The sequence below is a fragment of the Triturus cristatus genome, chromosome 5_1 (assembly GCF_964204655.1).
Source record: "Triturus cristatus chromosome 5_1, aTriCri1.1, whole genome shotgun sequence".
Lineage (NCBI taxonomy): Eukaryota > Metazoa > Chordata > Amphibia > Caudata > Salamandridae > Triturus > Triturus cristatus.
In genome coordinates this window covers 710578381-710601441 of record NC_140587.1, presented here as the reverse complement: position 1 = coordinate 710601441, position 23061 = coordinate 710578381, and the positions used below count along the sequence as shown (strand labels likewise).

The window sequence follows — 23061 nt, the reverse complement described above, 5'->3', positions numbered from 1 at the left end:
CATTGTTTGGTTGCAGACATGAAGAATAAATGTAGAATCTAGTGTGAAATTAAAGACATAAAAAAGTAATTAGTAATCTGTTTCAACAAGATATTATAATCAGTTTCATGTATGTCAGATTAAAAAACGTCCTGAGGCTCAGATTGTGTAGAAAAAGGCAGAGATTTTCTATTTTTCCTGTGATGGTTGTTAGCGTGTAAAAAATAAACATTAAAATAAAAATAAACATGTTGCCGTAAATATATTCGTACAGTTGAGCAGATGCCTCATTTCTTTATTACATCTTCCTAGAGATGTCACAAGTCTCTCTCTCTCATACACACACCCACACTCAACCACACGTGCACGTGCGTGTACACACACACACACACAAACACACAAAATCTCTTTCTCGATCTGTGCACGAAATACGTGGTCTAAAAACTCATAGTTTAATATTTTAGAGTGAACCGTGAAATACAGGAACTATTTTGATATTTGCTGGTGAAATAGAGGTTTCATAAGCATCTACCTAACCACTATACTGAGCTTTACCAAATGTTTAGGGCCACTAGAATTATGTGACAATATTATTTAAATTATGTTAGAAACAAGAGAAATAATGCAGCACTTTTACTGGCAGAATGATTTTCATACATTTGAGTTAGAAAAACATTTTTTGCAGAATATATAAATTATATGGCACATTTTAGGGCAAATATGGTACATTATGTTGTATACTACATCTACAGAATTGCATACATCTGCGGGCATACAGAGGTGTCCATTGTTTTATTAGCAATTTATTCACGAAAAGTAAACTTAAACATTCCAGTTGCAATTATTGTCCATTGTTAGTTTTCTAAGTACCACACAATAAACATGTAATGTAAAAAATATAAATGAGATAATGAGTAACTTGGTCTTATATTGCCATATCGGGGTTCTGGTAACATTTACAAACTACTCGCCCATTATAGTTTATGGTGTCACCAAAAGATCTCAATGGTAATATTGGTTACCCATTATGTAACCTTGTGATGAATCTGGGTTGAAAGATCACAGGGCAATCAGGGTGATGTGAGCACCAATCGTAATAACTTTCACCACTGTTGTCCAGGAGGCCCCACACCGTGGAGCCCTTAACTGGGAACCATGTATTCTCTTTTTAGCACTTGACTCTCAGGGTAGTGAGATAGAGCTGTCCGATACTTATTCAGGGATGTCTGTGGGTTAGAGACTCGGCACGCCGAAACACATCAAACAAAAATTTATAAATTACTGTCCAGTTAGTGCTTTTTCTTAGAACAAGGTAAATGATTTTATTACACACACTACTACATACTGTGGACATATTTTACCCATATACGGAATTGCAAGTGGAAAAGCAACAGTGACACCATCTAAAGGGTCTCATATCCAAAATAGGACACACACTAAATACAGGTCTCACAGTTCATGTAGCCTACCTAATGCACCTGGTATCTTTTGAGCTTGAGGCACTTAAACTTGTCTGTGTACCAGCACAACCTGAACCCTAAAGTCACTGTACCCCCATGAGCCTAACTCCATATTATCGGTGCAGTTCATACAATCCTGGGCTTTTACCTTTCTCAGGGTGTCACCACCACACCACAGAATTTTAAGATCAAAACGCAATGCAATCATTAGTAAATCATTTCAGGAAAGTACTATTTTTCAATAATAACATATAATCATAACACACTCACACATTGGAAAGCCATCACCATACAGCAGATGACAGCCAGGAGAGAAGGTTAGTATTCATACCTCACATACATCAGCAGCATGTCAAACCTATATAAGATGTTGGCTGCAGTGGAAGTATTTGCTACATTGTGATATGCCACACCATGTAACATGTACAGCACCCTTACGTTTGGGTGTTTCTAAGTCCTGCAATCTCCCTGAAGTCTGACATCCATGAATGTTCTTCTTGAGCATGGCACTGTATAAGAGTCAAAGAAAGGCTCCAGAAAATAGAAGATGAAAAACACACACATGGCATGGAGGATGTTGTTATAAAGATGTTTCTGAGAGCTACAGGCAAACATTCTTGAGCATGCGCATACTGTTATAGTAGTAGTGTTGTGTTTGCTGCATGTATATGCATGATTGCTCGAGGGTGGTTGTGTAATGTGCAAGTCCTGAAAGGATTGATTGTTCACAACTCCATCCATTGATTGAGTTTTTATGTGTGCATAGGTTTGCCGATAAGGCTGTATCTTAAGTGTTGTGACTCTGTGAGGTATTATTGTTCAGGGTTATGGTGCATGTTGGGCCCTAGTCGGTTTTGACACATGCAGGGAGGATATTGCAGTTTGGAGGCAAGGATTGATTATTGAGACATGTGAGCGAGATGTTGAATGAAATACACTGGTTGTGAATTGGCACTGTGGTGGTTGGGGTTTATGTTGGTGTTCATGTGAGCAGTATGTGAAAATACAGTTGCAATGGCAAGGGGTGCATGTGGGGGGGTTGGTGGGAAACCAGTGGGAGGGAAGAAGTATGAGGGCCATATTATCAAGAATGGAGATAAAATTATCGCCGCTTTAGCGGCAGGAAACTGCCGCTAAAGCGGGGATAAGGGGCTTGATAATATGCCCTTGTAAATTCCAATAGAAGCCCAGGTTCTGGTGTGAAGGACATCAAACCTGGGCTTCTATTGGAATTCACAAGGGCATATTATCAAGCCCCTTATTGCCACGTTAGCGGCAGTTTCCTGCCGCTAAAGCGGCGATAATGTTATCGCCATTCTTGATAATATGGCCCTAAGTGTTTTAGTATGAGTTTTTATATGCCGGCCCAGCCTTTTGAGAATTATTAGGTGGAAATCTTTCTTTTTCTCCATGCTAATGGAATTGACGTATACACGTAGAATGTTAGAGGATGCCTTATGGTAGCTTTGTATGTTAAATATTTAAAGTACTAAATGTATTTAGATATCTAAAGAGCATTTTTAGACTTACCTATTTACTTTATCTTATAGGTGAAGTTTTTTATGATGAGACGTCATTATAAAACATGCCATAAATATCAGGAAGAATATGGCTTAGGAGCTGAGGATTCAAAACAGGAAATCTCCCAAGACTCAGCAGGATGCAGGTACAGTTTTGTGGCAATGCCGTTTCATGTTCCTGTCTATAGATGTTTCTTCTAAGAAGCAAGCCTGTCACTCAGCAGCCAGGGCAGAGAGCAGAGGGGAGCACGGCTACCGCTACCTCTAGCTCCTGCCAAACCAAATTAATCTGAACTATTCATAGTTGTCAACACCATTGTCAATAGTAGCGTGTGTAATAGTTTGACCAAGGGCACCCTTATGGAGTATGGTACCAGAATATTGCTGTCAGAATATTGTCTGATATATATACTGTTTTAAATATAATTTACAAAACTATTACCCCATTGGAGTGAATAATAGAAAGTTTGCACAATTTGGGTTAGTTAGGACCACAATATTTCTGTATATGATATTCTGACATAAAATCCACCATACTGATCCACTAGATACAATTATTTGTGAGTCTTTGAAAATATGATATTATTTTATTCAAGACGATATTTTTAAAGCCCATAAGTGGCCGATGATGCATGAGGGGCAGTACAAAACAAGAAAAACCTGCAATACATGATAAAAGAAATACCTATTAAGCACAAACTGTATTAATGTATTCATTATTTTACATTTTGTTACATGTTACCATATTTTTATATGCTACAGATATATTTTTTTTAAAGTATTTTTAGATTCAAGTATAAAACAAAATAGGTACCTAATGACTGAGAAGCAGCTGGAAACGTTTGTGCCACAGGGTTGGGCAGACTGGTTTCTTACCGAATTGAAGAACTGGAGTAGCACTATTTTACCACCTTAGACAATGCTAAATGTTTGCTTTCAAGACATCTGCTACTTTTTCTGGAAAAGCAACATCATTATTGACATCTCTGAAGGAACAACAGAACATTAAGCAATAACATATCAAAAAGTAACATAGTAACACAATTAAAGCATAACAGGGCACATCACAATAAAACAGTCATAGCAAAATGCAACAACACAACTGCAATACACTACAACATAATCACATTGCAAAAATGCAGCACAAAAGCACAGCAACACAAAAAATACAAAAACACAGTACCACCACTACAATGGGAAGACACATGACAAATATTCACAAATATTTCTGTCATACATTGGCACTTTCAGAATCCTGTATTCAAAACACGGTGGTAAAAAGTGCTTCGAACAAGCAGTGCCTTAACTTACCACCAAAGACATGAAATAGCGCTAGTCAAAAATGTTTTGTGATCCAGCCCAAAATGTCTGTTGGAGAGGGCCTGACTGGCCGTAGCGGGCACTGGGCAATCCCCCGGTGTGCCACACGGGTGGGGGCCAGTTTTGGGCCCCGGGGGCCGTTTTTGTTACAGGGCCGTTTTTGCCGCATAGCTACAAAATCGGCCCTGTAACAAAATTGTCCGAAAACCGGCCCTGGCAAAGAGCTCGGCGGCACCCCCAAGCCCCGGGGGGGCCAGCCAAGCACTTTGCCAGGGCCGGTTTTGGTTCCCAGTCCGGCCCTGCTGTTGGATGTTGAGTCATTTCAGTTAGGAGCTGAGTAAGGATGCCGTCCAGGGCCGGCCTGGAAACCCAAAGCAGCAATGGCAATGTTCTCAGATCAGCCCCTGGGGAAGCACTGCCTGGCCCCAAGAGGCTAGAAGCGCTTGCTTGCATCTTTTGTTACTGAGGGCCGATATCGCAAAAACGCCCCCCAGTAACAAAATACGCCCCCAGCCCTGCAAAACTGGTCACCACATGTCCAGCCTCCCGGGGAAATACCTGATGCCATCCCAGTCCTGATGGAGTGAGTCGATTGATGTTATGTGCAAATTATTGTATTTACAGACAATATATTTTGTCTGACTCTGTATCATCATCACTGAAAAACTACTGAAGTTGTCACTTCATCTATGTTTTAGAGTAATGGGTCATTTCTGTTTTCCTGATTTTCAAATGCAGTATTCATTTAGGTTGCAGATTATGAGCATGGTAAATGGAAGAAGTGCAAGCCCTAAAATGTGAGTTTAATTCAGGGCACAGCTGTTGCACATTTTGGTTTGTATGCACTATTTGCACCTGATCATAGAACATCCACAAAAAAGACTGCGGCTACAGCCATTTGTAATCAAACATATACTATGGAGATTCTAAAAACAACACAATGGGACACACACACCATCTAGACTAGCAAGTCACTTACAGGTGCAGTTCATTCCTTAAACATACCTTTCTATATTACAAGTCTTTATTTGGTTTAAGGACCATGTAGTTGTGCATCATTCAGTTAATCTTTACCAAATTCATTATAGCTATAGCTAGTCTTTTGGTCAGGAGGTTATGCCAATGCATTATGGTCATTGGAGTATAACAAATGTATTGAATGTCTTTCCAACAAAGGGAATTTAACACAGCTGCTCTGAAATAGTTAAATTTAAATTTTTCATAAAATACTGCAGTACCTGTTTTATAACAGTCTCTTGGCAAGGGAGCAGTATCTCTGTTGCACAGCGCATTTCGCCCCTAGGAAGACATAATGGAAAAAACATTTAGCATGTTTTTATATACTAAAGGTATCCTACCCCCTCACACTTCTTTACCACTACAACCCATGGGATAAGGGCATTCCTGCTTCATAGCCTGACCTCCAAGCACCCGAAGTAGGCTGGAGGATTTAAAACATCTGCTAAAGAAATATCCCTGTAACGCAGTGCCGGGCAGAGAAATATAAAGAATTCTGATCAGAAGGTTCAGGTACTAGTCAATATGATGATGAATACCAAGGCACATCATTTTGGCAGTCTCTTCATGAAGATTAGCCCGAAGACCAGGGTCAGCCTGTGTCCACCTACTTTCAGAGAACGAACATTTAAAAAAATCAGAGCCATGACCTATGGTGGTGAATGAAAAATAACTTGGCCATTCACTGGTGAGAGAACCTTAGTACTGAAGGTGGTCTGGTACCAAAGCTGCTCTTCAGGCTGTAAAAGGAGACAGTCCTGATTGTCCAGGACATCACAGGCATCACTAGAAAACCAGGAAGGCTGAAGGCCAGGGGGAGCATCACAATCTGATAAAAGTGAGAGTCTGAAGAGTAAGATTCACTAATACAGAGGGCACTTATATTCAGTCATGTCTGCATGTAGAACACACACACCCATCTCAGAATGTAGATTTCAGGTGACGCACACAACATGCTTATGTAAGTGGTTCTTACGATGGTCAAGCCCCTTTACCAGGTAGTTAAGCTCCAGCTCAGTGCACTATTTAAAAACATTAGACCAACTCATGGCATTCTTCCACCCTCCATAAATTAAAGGCAAGCATCCATGGCCACCAAAGGCTGTTCTGCATATTGTGGCAAAGGAAGGATACCTGTGAGTTGGATGAGGATATTCCTGAAGGTACAAAGCATGCCACCGTCACAGATAGGAGAACAAAATATACAACAATCAACCCCTTTCTAAATAATTAACATCATATATTCATTAATGATAAAAAGTGTCCCACAGAGGAGCAGTTAATTTCTTTTATTATCAAATGATAAAAATATTTTTTATCTTTTTAAAATAAATATACATATAATTTATCACATGCAATCAATTTAACATGTACAATATTATTTGTGTTTCATATCAGACAGAGGAGCCACCATCTAATAAGTAGAAAACCATAATTTTGGTACATGTCTCCACAAAAAACATAAGCAAAGAAAAAAAACAAAATTACAAAGACTCACAATTTCACAATTGACTCAAACTAAAAAAAACCCATTACAAATGATACAACAAATCTCAAATTTTCAATACGAAAAACATTCTGTCTAACATTTGAATATGTTTGTATCCAGATAAATTTGAGGCCTCCGTAAGATATATACACAGAACTTTATAGAGGATATTCAGATTCCCAAGTGCTAGTAAGTATCAACGAGGCTCCAAAAGTGCATTTTGAATTCAAAACCGCGTATATTGCTGCTCAAGGTAAAAATTTGTCTTAAAAAGCACAATGAATGCACTTTTTTAGTCGGATCCGCGATGAGGTCTTCAGATTAAAACCATAATACAGATTGAATGTTCAAAAAAGTGTTCAAAAGGATATCCCCAGGCAGTTTATCGGAAACAAGATCTGAATCCCAAATAATAGAGTTTAGTAAAGGGTCAAATGGAACACATACGTATACGATAAAACCAAAACCGGATGCTACCGTCAGAAAGTCATCTTTGATGTACCCAGACAGCCTCCTCAGTGTGATATAGACAAAAGGATAAAAGAGAGTTCCTTCCAACATTACGAAACCGTCTTCGTGCTCATACGCGATTCACCCCTGTCGGCGTCTAGGACCATCTAGGACGATATGCATAAACATATAGATCCCACTCCTACCACACCGCGCTCAAGTGCACACCTTCTATCATTGCAGTAATGGATGTAATAACGGCCTATTGAACTCAATGCACGTTTGTCTATGGAACCCACTGCACACTAGCCAACAAAAAGTGAAGGCCACACAGTTATAGGCACAAGTTCTTAATTTAATTAACAGGAACATTAAACACAAGGTAATATTTGTCAGGAAAATAGAGCAGATTATATGCCTCTGCAGGTTCGTGAACTGGCTGACTGACCTAAACCCCTCCATCTCTAACCAGAAAGAAGATACATGAGCAGAATATAGGAAGTTCTGTGCGACCCAGTCAGAGCTCCCCCAGGCCCAGGAGAAGACACTGTCACAGTGTATTGTCCATGTGGTATTGTAGCCCTGTTGACAGTGCTGTCTACCTTTCCATCCATTTCCTGATATAAATCGCAAGCAAGGTCAAGAAACCACACACCAAAATTTAGTGCAGGGAATATCATGAACAATAGGATAGTGATTTGAGTGTTTATTTTGGCCTGTAAGACTAAACTTCCCTAGTTGCAGTAATGATAACATTGATTCACACCTTTCCCTGGTAACTCGTAACTCCACGAGGGAAGTGAAATCTGATTATAGTAACAGGCCATTTGTGGCTGTAGGGGGGAGTCATAAAACCAGTGGAAACTGCAGAGTAACTTTCCTTTGCTACTACTGCACTACTGCATTCCAACATGGCCAAGGGATAGAAACTCTATTTCATCCATCATATCCACTTCTAAAACTAGACAATTCCCAATCATATGTGTTCTGCTCCAAGATCAACCTTCCTGTAAGGTGGTTCCTGTTTCACATGTATATGAATGGTCTCAGTGTACCAGTGCATCACAACTCCTCCAACTTGCTTGGGGTGTTGGATTATTCTCCCCTCCTTTAAATTATGTTCTGCTCCACTACTGCAAGTTCTAGTTTTGTTCTGTTTTGCAAACTTCAGATTTGCTTCTATCCTGCAAGCACCAACCTGCTTCAACCCTACAAGTCCCAGTTATCCTCCATTCAAGCAAATTCCACTTTTGGATTTACCTAGTTTCACAGATTCGGTCTTGTAAGAACAGTCTTGCAATTCTCACTCATGACGTTTTAGTGAACTTGGTATATTACCTCCTGTAACTGTCTGGCACCTTTCCTTAGGGCACCATATCAGTAATCTGCAGTAGCCTATTTCTCAGAGCCTCTGAGTAGCAAAGGGAAGGCCTGTAATCCAGTCGTTAACAGCTTGAGGCTAAGCAGGATTTGGCATAACATGCCTGTTTTGTGTTCATGTGTGCTTTGTTGTTCATTTTATATGCAAAAAGAACAATTGATGGACAGAATGCAGAACAATGTCATACATTCACCCCAGTACAGAGATCTGGGCCTAATAGTGTTTTTGCTCACCATGCCATTCCAGTTTGGACCCAGCCATATGCAAATCAGTCTTGACCCTGCGCCCAATGGGAACAGTCTAGCCCGAACTGCCAGGCCAGGTCCTCCCTGGACTGGAAACAAGCATCCTAGGACCGGTTTTGGGCTTTCAAACTGGGGTGGTGAGCAAAAGAATGATGGATTTAAACCAGATCCTTGTGACTGGGGATGAATGTTTGCATTGTCCTGCAAACCGTCCATCAATAGTTTTTTTGTTCATTTTATATGTACATTGTGTTATCTGATTTCGGTTTATGTGTGATTGTGGAGTTTATTTCTTCAATCTGTCTGAAGGACATATAATTTTACCACGTGCTTGTGTTAAACCAGACTTTCTAATTTCACAAGTCTTCCAAAATCTTTTGAGATCCGTCATTGCCCTGTATTACTGCACATGAAATTTCAAGTGCATTCATTTTACACATAGTTAACAATGCAAGGGACATGAACACTGTAGCGTCTGCCCTAGCCCTGGAGCATGCAGATGAATTATGCCACACAGGAGCTGTAGTTAAACACGTCTTTATTACTCAGCACATACTCACACACTGCACATTATCTGCCCCAAAATCACAAGGGTCCAAGTGCGTATATCATCAATATGCTACATCTGCCCGTTTGTTAAATAAAAAGTGATGGATGGCTGAAAAATCTAATGTCTTCAGTCAATTGACAAGGTGATTGCACTTGTCAGCCACACCGGGTCACCTGAGATGATCAAGGTCCTCCGTGATTGGAAAACGGTGGCATAAGCTTAGGTGCCCGGAACCGGACTTGCAGGCAGGGCTGCCCACCGCATGGTTTGAGGACTCAACAAGTGTTGCAGTAGGTATTTGAAGTGTGATGTATCCTGAGTGATAGATTGTCTGGGATGATGTGCTGTTATCACATGTCCCCTATCAATGACCTGTAGAGGCTCCATGGCAAAAGGAGTGTCCGTTTTCTGTCTTCGTCTCTGTTTAACCAATACCCAGTCTCCTTTGTCAAAGACTGTTTCCTGGGCATGACAAAGCTGATTGGTGTATACTTTCATTTTTCTCTACCGAGTTGCGTCAGTGTCTGGAACTTGGTCAATATTCAAGGATCAATCCGAGGTCCTTTGAGGTAGTTTTGTTCTGATGGCTCTCCCATATAGCAAGGTGGCTGGACTCTCACCAATTGTGGAGTGAGGAGTCAAACTCATTTCCTTCTATGAACGCTCACTGGATGACACTCTTGAGAGTGCCTATGAATCGTACAAGTACACCATTGGTCTGGGGCCAGAGAGGTGTACTCTTTTGGTGTTTGACGTTGAGTTGGACAAGAAACTCTTGAAACTCTTTGCTGTTGAAGGGTGAGCCATTGTCAGATTTGGGGATTTTGGGAATGTCCTACATTGCAAAGATGTCATCAAGTCGTTCTAAGACCTTGTCATGGGTTGTCGAAGACAGGTCTTCCACCAAAGGGAAACACAAATATTCATCAATGACTACCAAGAGATGGTGTTCATTTCCTAGAGGTTCAAAGTCAACTGCAGCTCTCTCCCAGGCATGAGCAGGAAGGTTGGACATTGTCACTGTGTGTTGCATCACCTTAGGAGACAAGCAATTGCAAATGTGGCCCATTTTCAGCTCCTTCTCAACTCGCTCTTCCAGTAAAGGGAACCTCACTCGACCTTGTAAGGCTGTTTTGGTGACGACAATGCCACGGTGTCTTTCATGAGCCAGCTAGATGACCCGCTGTATTACGCCTTCTTGAGTAAAGGCTAACTCATCCTGCACATTTTTTAACTTTTGGAATTCAGCCTCATCAGCAAGAGACTCCATGATTGCATGGCAATAAGTTCTTTAACAATGATCATGTCTTCATCAGCTTTGGTAGCAGCAAGGATTTGTTCCACTGATAGAGCTGATGGTGTGCTGAATCTCACAATGACATTAAGATATGCCTCAGCTGTCTTGGATGTTGAACTCTCAGGGAGAGCAGCCTTTTTTTCTGCAGGGCATGTATCCCCTACTCCAAACCAGATGCAGCATCTTCCCCAGCCCAGGTGCATGCAGATGAATTACGCCACACTGGAGCTGCAGTTAAACATGTCTTTATTTCTCAGCACACACTCTCACCATGCATATAATCTCATACTCAACATAAACCGCACCCTAACACCTCACCGCATATGACGTGTTCAGAGTCTGCCGCAGAACCACAAGGGTCCCAGTGCGTATTTTTTCAAATAGTAATATTGTTCTCTAGGTATGTACATACACATGTTCCTATTAGCACATTCTTTACAAAAAATCATCATAGTCTCAATGAGGGAAAGAAAGGCAACTCGTAGCCTATTGAGGGAAGTGTATCAGGTATTTATAACGCTTAGAGAGCCTGTCCAGCAGGAAGTGAATGTCCTGTTGCTGTAGTGATGTAGATGCAAGTGTGATGTAAGCAGTTTCCTCCATATCAGAGGCAGTACTGCTCTCAGGAAAACTAAACAGTGTATTTATTCACGTAATAGCATAAGTATTTCCAAAACTGGTTCTGCATCACCACCACTACCAATATTAGCATATTGCATTAATTGTGGGGTGATGGAAGTACTCACGTGGCAATGCATTTTCTTTATACCTGCGTTTTTCAACATTTCTAACCCTACAGGTATTCTCTTCAATAAAGCATATCACTTATTTGTAGGTAATAGATTGTGACATTCTGGCTGGCTGCCTATAATGTCAATATTTATGAATAAACTGCAAAAATAAAAGGATTTTAGTAGATCATAATGCTTTTTTCAACTGAATTCACACTGCTTTGCTGTCTTGTTATTTCCATTTTGCCTACTCCTTGTGTTGTCAATTCTTTTTTCAGTAACAGGACAGCAACATTGGACAGCACAACAGACTCGTCTAATTGTGCAGCGTTTCCAGGAAACGAAAGGTTGGCTTCTTTAACTAATTACATTTTACTGAATGGTAACTGCTGTTGATGTTGTTACATTTGTGATCCTTTTGGGAGTGGGCTGGGGTTGAGGTGATCGTTGTAGTTTTACGTTATTAAGAGATAGGGTAACTGCAAAAATCCCTACAGATACCTTCTATTGTAATGGATTGCTTTTGTTATTAGCACCTTAAAAGGTGGAGAAAAGACCGTTCTGATAAATTATTCGTAGTTTACAAATTATGTAACCACGTTTACATAATTCCCCTACTCTCATGCACTAAAAGTCATGCAGTGATGGATCCAGTACTTATTTTGCACCGGTGGTTGCTAGTGATCTGCACTAATACTTATCTGCAGGATTCTTGTGAACCCTCCTCTGGACGATTACAATTTCCTGGGCCAAGTGTACGTTCCTCCAGGCTTGTCCAGGCCTTAGCACTGCATCAATTTGCACCACAGGTGACAGCTGGTGACGTCTTTATGAGGGTGCACCTATGAACCCCTAGTGCCAGCCATGCTGACTTTGCACAAGCTGTCAGTCAGTGGCGCGGACTGTGTGACCTACCCACCATTCGCCTTGTCTGGCCTCCCATTATTTGGCAGCTTGGATGGCTCATCTGGGATAGAATTGGGCAATAAATCATGAAAGTGCACTAGTAATCTACATGTGGTGCAGAGGCATTTTAAGGCATGGGCAAAATGGGCAATTTCCCTGGGCCCCGACATCCGAAGGGCTCCCCATGTAAAGTTATTAAGAAAAGTGGTATGTCCCGGCATGCATGGTGTTAACCCTTGTGCCTTCAGCCAGTTGGTAGCTATTATACTGAATAACAATCTTTTTACATCATTTCTATCATCTTACTTCACCTAAGATCTTGTACCTCCCTCCTCGTTATTTACTCCTCTCTTCCTGTTTCAACATCTCTTTGTACCTACCCCCTGATTCTTTCTCAACTTTCTGTACTCATCTCTCTCTACAAATGAACTTCTCTCCACTCTATCTCTCTACCTCGCTCTCACAACCTCTCTCTCTCTACTACTCTTTGTTCTTTCTGTGTCATCTCTTCCCTCTCTCTCTCTCTCTCTCTCTCTCTCTGTCTATCCTATGTCTACTTCTATTGTCTGTGATTTTATAGACAAACATTTTCATGGAATACCATTCCAGAGAAACTATTTAATCTAAACTGCTTGATGAACATTTGTAGGATGAATGACATTTAACATTTCATAAAAACATTTCATAGAATGTCTTTGGAATTGGCTTTTGCATGCTTATTGTTTTACGGTGTAAGTGTAATGGTTGCAGGTCATACTTTCAGAATTTTTTTTGTTGGAGGTAATTATCTTACTGCTCTACTTCAGTGGACATTATTTTGGGTTTACATCTTTTGCGTTGTCCAAATATTACTTTGGATGCTTTTAATTTGCTGACACCTCATCACCCTTACGCACCACCCATCCCTGATCCCCTCACCACCCCTAAACATCATCCATCCCTGACCCCCTCACAGCCCCTAAACACCATCCATCCATGACCTCCTCACAGCCCCTAAGCACCATCCATCCATGACCCCCTCACCACCCCTAAACACCATCCATCCCTGACCCCCTCACAGCCCCTAAACACCATCCATCCCTGACCCCCTCACAACCCCTAAACACCATCCATCCCTGACCCCCTCACAGCCCCTAAACACCATCCATCCATGACCCCCTCACCACCCCTAAACACCATCCATCCCTGACCCCCTCACAGCCCCTAAACACCATCCATCCCTGACCCCCTCACAGCCCCTAAACACCATCCATCCCTGACCCCCTCACCACCCCTAAACACCATCCATCCCTGACCCCCTCACAGCCCCTAAACACCATCCATCCCTGACCCCCTCACCACCCCTAAACACCATCCATCCCTGACCCCCTCACAGCCCCTAAACACCATCCATCCATGACCCCCTCACAACCGCTAAACACCATCAATCCCTGACCCTTAAAAAATCCTCACCATGCCTAACCTATAGCCATCCCTGACCCCCAAACTCTCTCTATCAACGATCACTAAAAAAACCCCTCCGTCCTAAAATCCTAAATGCCTGAAATAACTACTGTTGTGTCATTAAGTTAAACATATCTGATAACCAGTTACAGAGGTTTGGTGCATAGTTCCTTGGAAGGCCTAGATCTCTGTGACATTCCACAGTTCTAAAAAATGTTGACCCTGTAACACAATGTGATTGCATTCCTTATTGTTTTTAACAAAGGAGAAGAGTATGAGAAGAGTCTGCTGACTTTGGAAGTGGGGAACTGGGTTTGAGTCTCAGCATCACCCAGCATCCTTTGATTCTGGTCAAATCACATAATCTACCTGTGCCTACATAAAACAAGCATTGGCAAAGGCCAATCAGTCCCGGCAATGCAAGAGCTATTGACTTTGTCAGTGTGTTTCAGCATTGCATGGCCAGATGGTAAGTGGTCCCTAGGCCGATGCAGTACCCTAGCGCCCTCAGCAAATGTTATTGCGTAACCACGGGCATACATGAACAAGGCATCCCAAATTAAATTTACCATTTGATAGAGAGCAAAACACAAGATGAAATGGGTTGATTCCCTTTAACGGGTGCTGCCAAAATTACCTAGTACAAACATAATACTTTGTTCACCTCTCAAGAATAGAAGGTACCATCTGCCTTAGTGCAATTTATTCTTGCATGTTACACACACACATTGCTGCTACAGGCACTCAACCCACTGAGCTATGAGACTGGCTAGAAGTATCACAGCCAACAATCATCAAAATGTGGAGGTCATTGCATGCGTAGATTCAAAATCGGGACTCCTTTATTAAATTTATTCCCTCTACCTACTGCATGGTGTTTTGTGGATCACTGCTGTGCCTATCTGATTTGACATAAACATGGTATAGTCTGAAAATGCCTCCCTTCCAGTCAATGAATTGATTTTACAATGACCACCTAGATCTCAAGGTCATTGCAAGAAAGTGGCAATCCAGCTCATTAGTCCACTATACTGTTATCACTGGGTGACGTGACCGGATCCTGGCATGGCTAAATCGGCCTTTGGAAGTTCTGCTGTTGATAAAGTTAATCTTGTTAATTTGTGTAACAGTAATGAAATCTGGCAGTACTCAGATATGTCAGCCTTAAAGTGTTATGTAATAGCATTGTATTTTTTTTTTACCACTGTTGTTATTATGGTTCGCTCAGGGCTTAGAGACCTTGCACTCTTTGGTCCTCCTGGTAGGTTGCAGTTTCAAAACCTGAGTAATGTTTATTTACTTGAGTCCTGGCATCAACATTTAGCAAGCCTACATCTCAAAGGCGGGGTGCCATTGGGTGAAAATACCTTTGTTTATTTGATCTTGCAATAAGTCTTTGACTGATCATTTGCTTTTATCCTGTAATTCTGCAACATACAAACCTTGTGCTTGCTTATGTACTGTGCGCTGTATTGTAAACCACAAAACGCTTACTATACAGATGCACTTCAGCACCTAGGAGTGCAGTTGGTGGCATGTGGCACTTTACAATGACCATCCAGCGAATTAAAACAGGCCCTTCTTGCGGCTTGTTTTATTAGTAACCAGCAGACCTGTTATGATGTTTTCCTGTTTTTTTTAACTGTCTGGGTAGGGGGGTGAAAATGAGTGAGGGAAGGGCTGCTGAAACAAATGGGTCATGTGACCTTGCAAGGCAATGGAGACCATGGAGGGGATAGCTAACTTTCTCACTACCTCCCTGCGAATGCTCTTCTTGTAATTGAAAAACATGCTGTGGCTTGAAAAACAAGATAAGAATATGATTTACGGGCCTATTACACTACGGTCGGAGAAGCACAGGGCAAGTAGCCATGGGGTCGCGGAGGAAGCAAGTGACAGCAGGAAGAGGGTGATTGGTGGATGAGATAAGATAAATGCAGAGTGGGGAGAGCAATTTCACAATCGTCAGAGTAGCACAGGACAAGCAGACACAGGGGCGTGTGGGATTGAGAAAGCGACATCAGGTGGAGGGTAATTGGGGACTGGACAAGAAAGATAAGAACATGATTTAAAGGCCTGTTTTCAGAAACAGCGCGGTGCTCGGAGCAAGTGAGAACACGACTGCTCCAGAGGCGGTCTCCTAAAAAAAGAAAAAAGAAGTTCCTAAAATGGTCATTAAATGAGAGGAGTGAGTGAATAGTAGTAATTGGTCCATACCTTCAGGGTAGGCTAAACACAGACACAACACAGACACATGAGGAGAAAGATTAGAAGAGTGACGATGGAGCCAGCAAATGGGAACCCTATGGGCAGGCTGAAGCCCACAAAGTATATACAACATGTCTCTTTCGAGCTGCATTAATGTTAATGAGGAAGGATTCTGCAAATCCTATAAATCTGGGCATTGCTACAACCTTGTTGTACACCGATATCACTATAAAATTAAGGTTGTGTCACAATGCAGTTAGTGTTCAAAGCTGACTGGTTTGTGACCCGACCATTGTACATCAGGCTTTAGGTCTCCAATCATTTCCAGAACTAGCCACATAATTCTATACCATCATTAGCAACAGTGAGTGATCAGCAGTGTCCGTTTCTCTTTATTCACTTTCTGATTTGAATGGAAGCATTTATCATCAAAAGGTGGGAATATTGCTTCTTATGGTTATTCATCATTTTTCATAGATACTGAATGCTCAGTGTGGATGCAAACTTAGCCAACCACATTTGTCCAGAGTACCCCCATCTCATGAACACCAGATCAGTTCAGCCTCATGCCCATTACATCATTGAAATCACTTAACAATTCATATACTGAGTCCTAGGTGTCGGTCTCCATCACACCCACTTTCCCAGGACATCCCCTAAGAGGCTTGGTAGTGCACAAAACCCAGACAAGTGTCTGTTCTAACTGACCCACGTCATATAGAAACTATTTGTGTTGACCTAATTTCATTACACTAAGAATGGAAAACTCTTTCATGAGCATATCTCCAGCCCTCAATGTTTTCCCAATCAGGATTTGTTTTAAAACAACACATATTCCTTAACCCCTTGTGTGCCCCGCCCTTTCCACGCCCTGTGCCGGGCGTTGAATTAGCGGGCGGGGCTCATGACGAGATAGTCTTGTCATGGGCACAGCGCAACCGCGGCCCATGACGAGACCATCTCGTCATGGGCACTCAAGGGGTTAAAGGAGTGAGTGTTATTTAGTACCTAGGTCTCATCACAAATTTACAGTCACAAAACATCAGTTCACAATTTGTGACCACTATTTTTGACCTTTCTGTATGTACATCTGGACCTTAGAGACGACTACTCTCTTAAGCTTCTCACACAGTCCATTTGCATTTCAAGTAAGAACACTAGGCCCTCTGCTTTACACTAGTGGTCATCATCCAGGTACCAAATTATGGTCACCACAAGCACCCCACACTGCAATCCCCAAAACATCGGAAAAAAAAGAACACAAAATATACAACACAACATATCCAAATTTCCACATCCCACACTGCAGTTAAATGAGTTTCAGAACAACCTGGCGTATCGATGAAGTGTCCATAAAACTGTTAACATCCCCAATGAATACAGAAATTCAAAAGTAAAAAAAGGGAAACCCAGGAATTTCTCTGCAGTTCATGGCTCGACCCAAAGCCAAGTCTGTGCCCATTACAACAAGACACTATGGCCAAGAGCTGTTAACCACAACAAAAAAGGTCTGTAAGAGACATCAGCACCATTATTTAAAACGTTTGAGCATTTCCTCTGCCCTCAGACTCTGGACCTGTATGCACAACTGAACCACCATTAATAGTCAGCACAGACTACATCCATTGTCAACCACCTGAATCAGAACCTTCACAGTGACATCAGGTGATGGGAGGGCTTTGGTTTTAGACAGCAAGTATTCCAGCAAGGTGCTTTATCATCAGATCACCTCAGAGATATTTGTCTCCACTACAGGAATGTGAGCCCCATTTCTAAGCCCCCATACCCCTATGAAGAGTCTAAAACCCCTTGGCCATCTCACCATGCTCCTGAGATCCCATACTTCAGGACCAGAGGAAGACCCTACACTTCTGTGGCTATTTTCCCCTGAGTCATCATTACTCAATACCTTGCTCCCCCTAAGAATCCACCTGCCCATCTGAAACTCCACCACTTCCGACTATCTCAAGTGACACATCTTGTTCTCCACTTTGGTCCTCGTGCAAGCTTAGAATAAAATCATGTATTTAATTATATCGCATTGCATTGTAATTACATTTATATAGTGCCTACTGCCCCTGATGGCTCCTTGAAGCAGTTTATGGTGGGTAGCACGCTACTCCATAATCCAATGTTAGTTGTCAATCTAGCTTTTATTAACTATTGTTGTCAATTATTTGGTTTTTAGTAGGCCTAGGAGAAATTTTAATTACGCTGGTGAATTCGGAGTAATTTCAGTAGTTTTGCATTACTCTTGTGATGCGAAATTACACGATCATGCTAGCTTGAGTAATTAACAGCAACTTGCGGCAAAAATTCCACCACAGGCACTGAGGAACAGCAAGATAAGAGAGAGCGAGTGACTGTCGACTACTGCTGCTTGTGACCTTTAGCGTTTAGCGCTATTTTCTATTTGCACTAAGAAAATAGCACTCAAGGGTGGATTGCGCTTCTGACACAAGTGCAAGAAATTTTGTGGTAATTACTAGTAATTGTGGTAGAGAGAATTACGTCAGTTACACTTGATGGAGTGGGTTACCAGCTCGGGTTACACACACATACCAAATACTCAGCTGGCCCATAACATTTATAAAGATAAGCTAGTAAAAACCCGCAGGCATACATTTTTTGATTTACCTGTAATTTGATATTCACCATAACCAAATCTTACCAACTCGATCTCCTTGTCAGTAAATTTCCTCTACTCAATGAATCAGGTTGCTGAGTTAGTTTAAAGTAGAAATGACATTAACTTTACCTTTGAAATAACCACAAACTCAGAAAGGTTTAAAATATTTATCTAATCAATAATTTTATGAGTCAAAATCAATTACAGTCAACACCTTCTTCCTTCAAGAAGAATTTAAAAATCAAATAAAACTAAGTCACAATAAAGATCAATGATGACAGTACCTGTAAAGGGAGGGAAAGAGAGAGCAGGTACAAAGAAAGGTTTCACAGAATTATATTTACCTAAGGTGATAGATGAACCCAACTCCTTGAAGATGGGCCAGATGGAGTCCACCGGGAAAGGTGGAAGACTGAGGATCAGGGCAGGTTCAGAACTGGGAAGGTGACCTCTTCTAAGTTCAACGCCAGCGTCGCACCCTTCTCTGGCACTACTCTCCTCGAATTTCTCTTCTGCAATTCCCCTTCTAGGTGATTGGATTATCAATCAGTATCTCGGTCTCTCGAGCAGGGTCTCTTGCATCTGCAGGGTCTGAGACAGCGTCTCAGACAGCGTTAGTAGCAGCATACATGTCGGTTCTGTGACGTGTCGGAATGACGGGTCTGACACTGGTCTCTAGCTAACTTACCTCAATTATACTATTCTGTGTTCGTGTACCACCCCCAAAAGTTTCAATATTCGTGTTTTCCCTTATTCTGATTAGACAGGGCAAGGAGGTGAGTTCATCACACCATACTAAAAATAAGGTTTTTCTTAGGACCATTGTTCTATGTTTCGGCCCCTTAATTTTCTTTCGAAAAGCTTTATTCCCACCCGCATTTCACATTATGATCAATACATTTTGAAACATTATTCAAGTTTCTTCCTTTGTCCGGGTCAATAGGTTGAGTTCTCAGGCGTCTCTGTCCAGTGTGGCCTTGGCTGTGTTTCAATTGTGCCATCATAGTTTCTGGCAAGAGTCTGTGCACCTGCGCGCTGGTCAGGTGGGGTAGGGATTTCAGTCACCCTCCGAGGCCCAAATATGAACTAATAATAAAGTCAGAAAAAGACACGTTAGAATACGAAAATAAAGATTTCACTGTATACCACTTATCTCTACTCTATCCTGATGCAGCGGAGTTTACCAGCTCTACACATTCATGCACACAACACTTATTTGGGCCATATACATTCATACACTCAATGAGCTAGTAAATTTCCACTGCTCATCAATTTTATTTTACCCTAGGAAACCCTTGTACCAGTATTCTTACCATTCCTGTCTCCTGAGTAAATGCACTTTAGAAAGATCTAGTAGTAGATTAGAATAGGGAGGAAAATACTATAATGCATTTAACTTTATTCAAAGAACCACAGACTCAGAAGGATTTTTAAAAGTATATCTGAATTAATAATTTTGTGAGTCAAATCAGAATACACATGGATATACCAGAAGTCTCCATCAGGAAAATAGTACAGTTAGCTGATAATCAGTTTGCATTTATAAAGTCTTGCAATGACAGCACCTGAGGAAAGAAAGAACAGAGAGCAAGTACGGAGCATTAACCCTACAGATATATTTACCTAGAATGGTGTGAGGACCCCGACATCAGGGAGTCAAGGATTCAGGACAGGGAAAGGTGACCTCTTCTAGTGTAATGCCAGCGTTACACCCCTCTCTGGTGCTTCTCTCTCCGGCTCGGGCTTGTCCAGACCCCTTCCTAGATGTGCCTCCTCGGTTGTTCCGCGAATTTTTCCTAGTGTTGGATTCTTCAGTCAGATTGCAGCAAAATCAGGCAGCATCTCAGTTTAGCATCAGCATCTCAGCATCAAGTGTGTCTAACTATCTAGAACTTACCTCTGTTATACCAATTCAAATGTATGATCCACCCCCAAATGTTTCAATTCCATGTTCACCCGCAATTTGATTGGACCAAGCAGTGGGGTGAGGACATCACACCATACTAAGTGCAATCATTTTCTTTAGTCTATTGTCTAGCTCCCCGCCCCTTAATTTTAATACGCACAAGCTTTATTCCCACAAGCATTTCATAAGTGGATTGATAAGTCGATTTTACAATTTTTCTTCTTCTTCCTCTCGTAGGGTCAAAAGTTGGTTTCCCATGTCCTTGCTGGGCTTAGAGTTCGGCAGTCAGTCAATTTACTTCACTTGTTCAGAACAAGCAGACGTTTTTGCATGCGTGGAAGCCACAAGGAAACAAAGACGCGGTCACCCTCCAAGGCCCAAATACGAACTATTAATAAAGTCAAAGAAAAACATGTTAGAATACAAAATTAAATGAATTCACTGTATACCACTTACTTCTACTCTAACCCCCTTTACTTAATAAATCTTTTGCATTAATAGCTTAGTAAAATTTGCATAGGTTAGTTTCAGCTCAGCATGTACGTTAGTGCGATGGGTTTGATCAGCCATATTTAAAGCTAGTGCGCAACTGCAAAGATTTCCCCCCAAGCGACAGAAGACGTCATACTACGTAGATTTAGTAGACGCATGCGCAGAAGAGTTCCCGCGTTCCTGGTGGCCATTTTAGGACCCTCGGGTTATTCATTATTAAGGAACATAGGAAAGCGTCCCCTAGATACAATATGTTAAATGTGGTGCACTGTTAGTACTCACGGACAGATTGATTATAGTGTTACAGGTTATTCGAGAGGATTGCATAAGAGCAAATTTCTTTTTATGCGAAACCTTGCTCCATCAATCCCCTCTCTGATGGCGTGTTACGCCATCTCTAAATTCTATTAAATCAGGTGCCATTCTTAGCATTCTACCATTTCGATGTCTTCAAATCTTTTATTTCTTCCCTTATCTTTCTTAAATTGTGATCCTTTCATCCTTTTGTAAATATTTCCCTTCAATTCTTCAATTCGTATTTCTTCCAATTTTCTCTTTCTACCTTTCTCATTCACTTCGTACCTTTTTCTTTTCCCACTGCATTTGCGACAACACATTATCATCAGAACTAGCAAAGTTATGCCCATGATTGGCAATAATATTTGACCTAAGATACCTTTACCTATATTAGAAAACCAACTGCCGATGGTGGAAAAACTATTTGTTATTTTCTTCCATACACTGTCAACCTCCAGTGGTTTCAGTTCTTCTTCCAAATGTGTAATATTTTTAATATATCTTCCAATCTCTACACTTTTGTCAGGTATATACGTGCAACAATGTTGCGCTTTCAGCATTTTACAGACTCCACCCTCTTTTGCCAATAAGATATCAAGGGCAAGTCGATTTTGCAAAACCATAGATCTGACGGCAACTAATTCTGTATTGATCAGTAGAAATCCTCCAGCAGTGTCAGTAGATAACCAATCAACTACTGTTGACAATTGACAGATTTTTCGAGAATTTAGCAGAACCCCACTAAAGGTATCAATGCACCAAATATATCACCTACTATTTCAGAAAAACTAGCTCTTTTATATCTAGTTAGTCCACTACTGTCATTATTGCTTCCAGTGATTCTTTTAACATGATAAGCTTTAGGGAATACTATTCCGAAATAGCAACTCCCGTACCAGTGATCAGGCAACCTAAAATAGGCTTTGTTTCCACAAATATAATAAATTCCGGGGAATACTGGATCAGTTCCTCCCTTTAGTCCCCAACCCCCAATTACTAAGAAGTTATGTTCACATTCACTGGAACCAATAAATACGTTGTTATATTCTGTTTTAAGTCTATGGAGACAGATTTTCCCTTTCTTTTCAAAGTCCAGAGACATAGCAGCATGAGTTTTGCCAGTTACTAAAAGGTCTTCCCTTTCAGCCCATTTAGGTATCTGAGGTTTCGGTTCAGAGGTTCCTCTTTGGAAACCCAGTCTCCTGTTTTCTACTAAATTATAAAATATATTTTCTTCTTCGTGCAATTTACAGGTTAAGTTGCGTTTATGTGCATCAGCTATATCTATTGTCTTCATTGTTAGGAAATATTCACCCATGAATTGTGAGTCTCTAGTACTAAGGACAGGGTTCATGCTCTTTCGCATGGGAACTTCTGAAAATATTACATCTACATTCGAATAATAATACTGCAGTTTTCCAGTTCTATAGAATAAACTAGCTAGTACACTACATGAAATTCCATATGTCAAAGGTAAATGATGATAAGTTACCTCTTCAGCTCTGAGCTTGGCAATTTCATACAAACGTAACAATCACTAACTTCCATAGTTTCTACATAATGTACTAAGAGATTTGCAAATACATTTAAATCAGTTTCATTCTTATCTACAGTGTGGTGTAATTCTCGCTCATCTCATGTTTGTAAGTCTACTCTATCTCCTTTAATGTTTGCAACTTCTGTATGTGCATTAGTACTATTCTGTTTATCAGTAACCATCAGATAGGGAATAGCTATTGCT

At 41.1% G+C, this 23061-nt stretch overlaps 1 protein-coding gene across 1 annotated transcript in view; it reads left to right on the top strand.

Annotated features, from left to right (window-relative positions):
* LOC146831397 (E3 ubiquitin-protein ligase RNF138-like) overlaps positions 1–23061 on the top strand; it is a 255932-nt gene that overhangs the window by 98089 nt on the left and 134782 nt on the right. Inside the window, exons 4-5 of the mRNA XM_085604154.1 lie at positions 2990–3105; positions 11718–11786. Of these exons, the coding sequence (XP_085460280.1) occupies positions 2990–3105; positions 11718–11786 (185 nt within the window). The remainder of the gene's footprint in view (positions 1–2989; positions 3106–11717; positions 11787–23061) is intronic.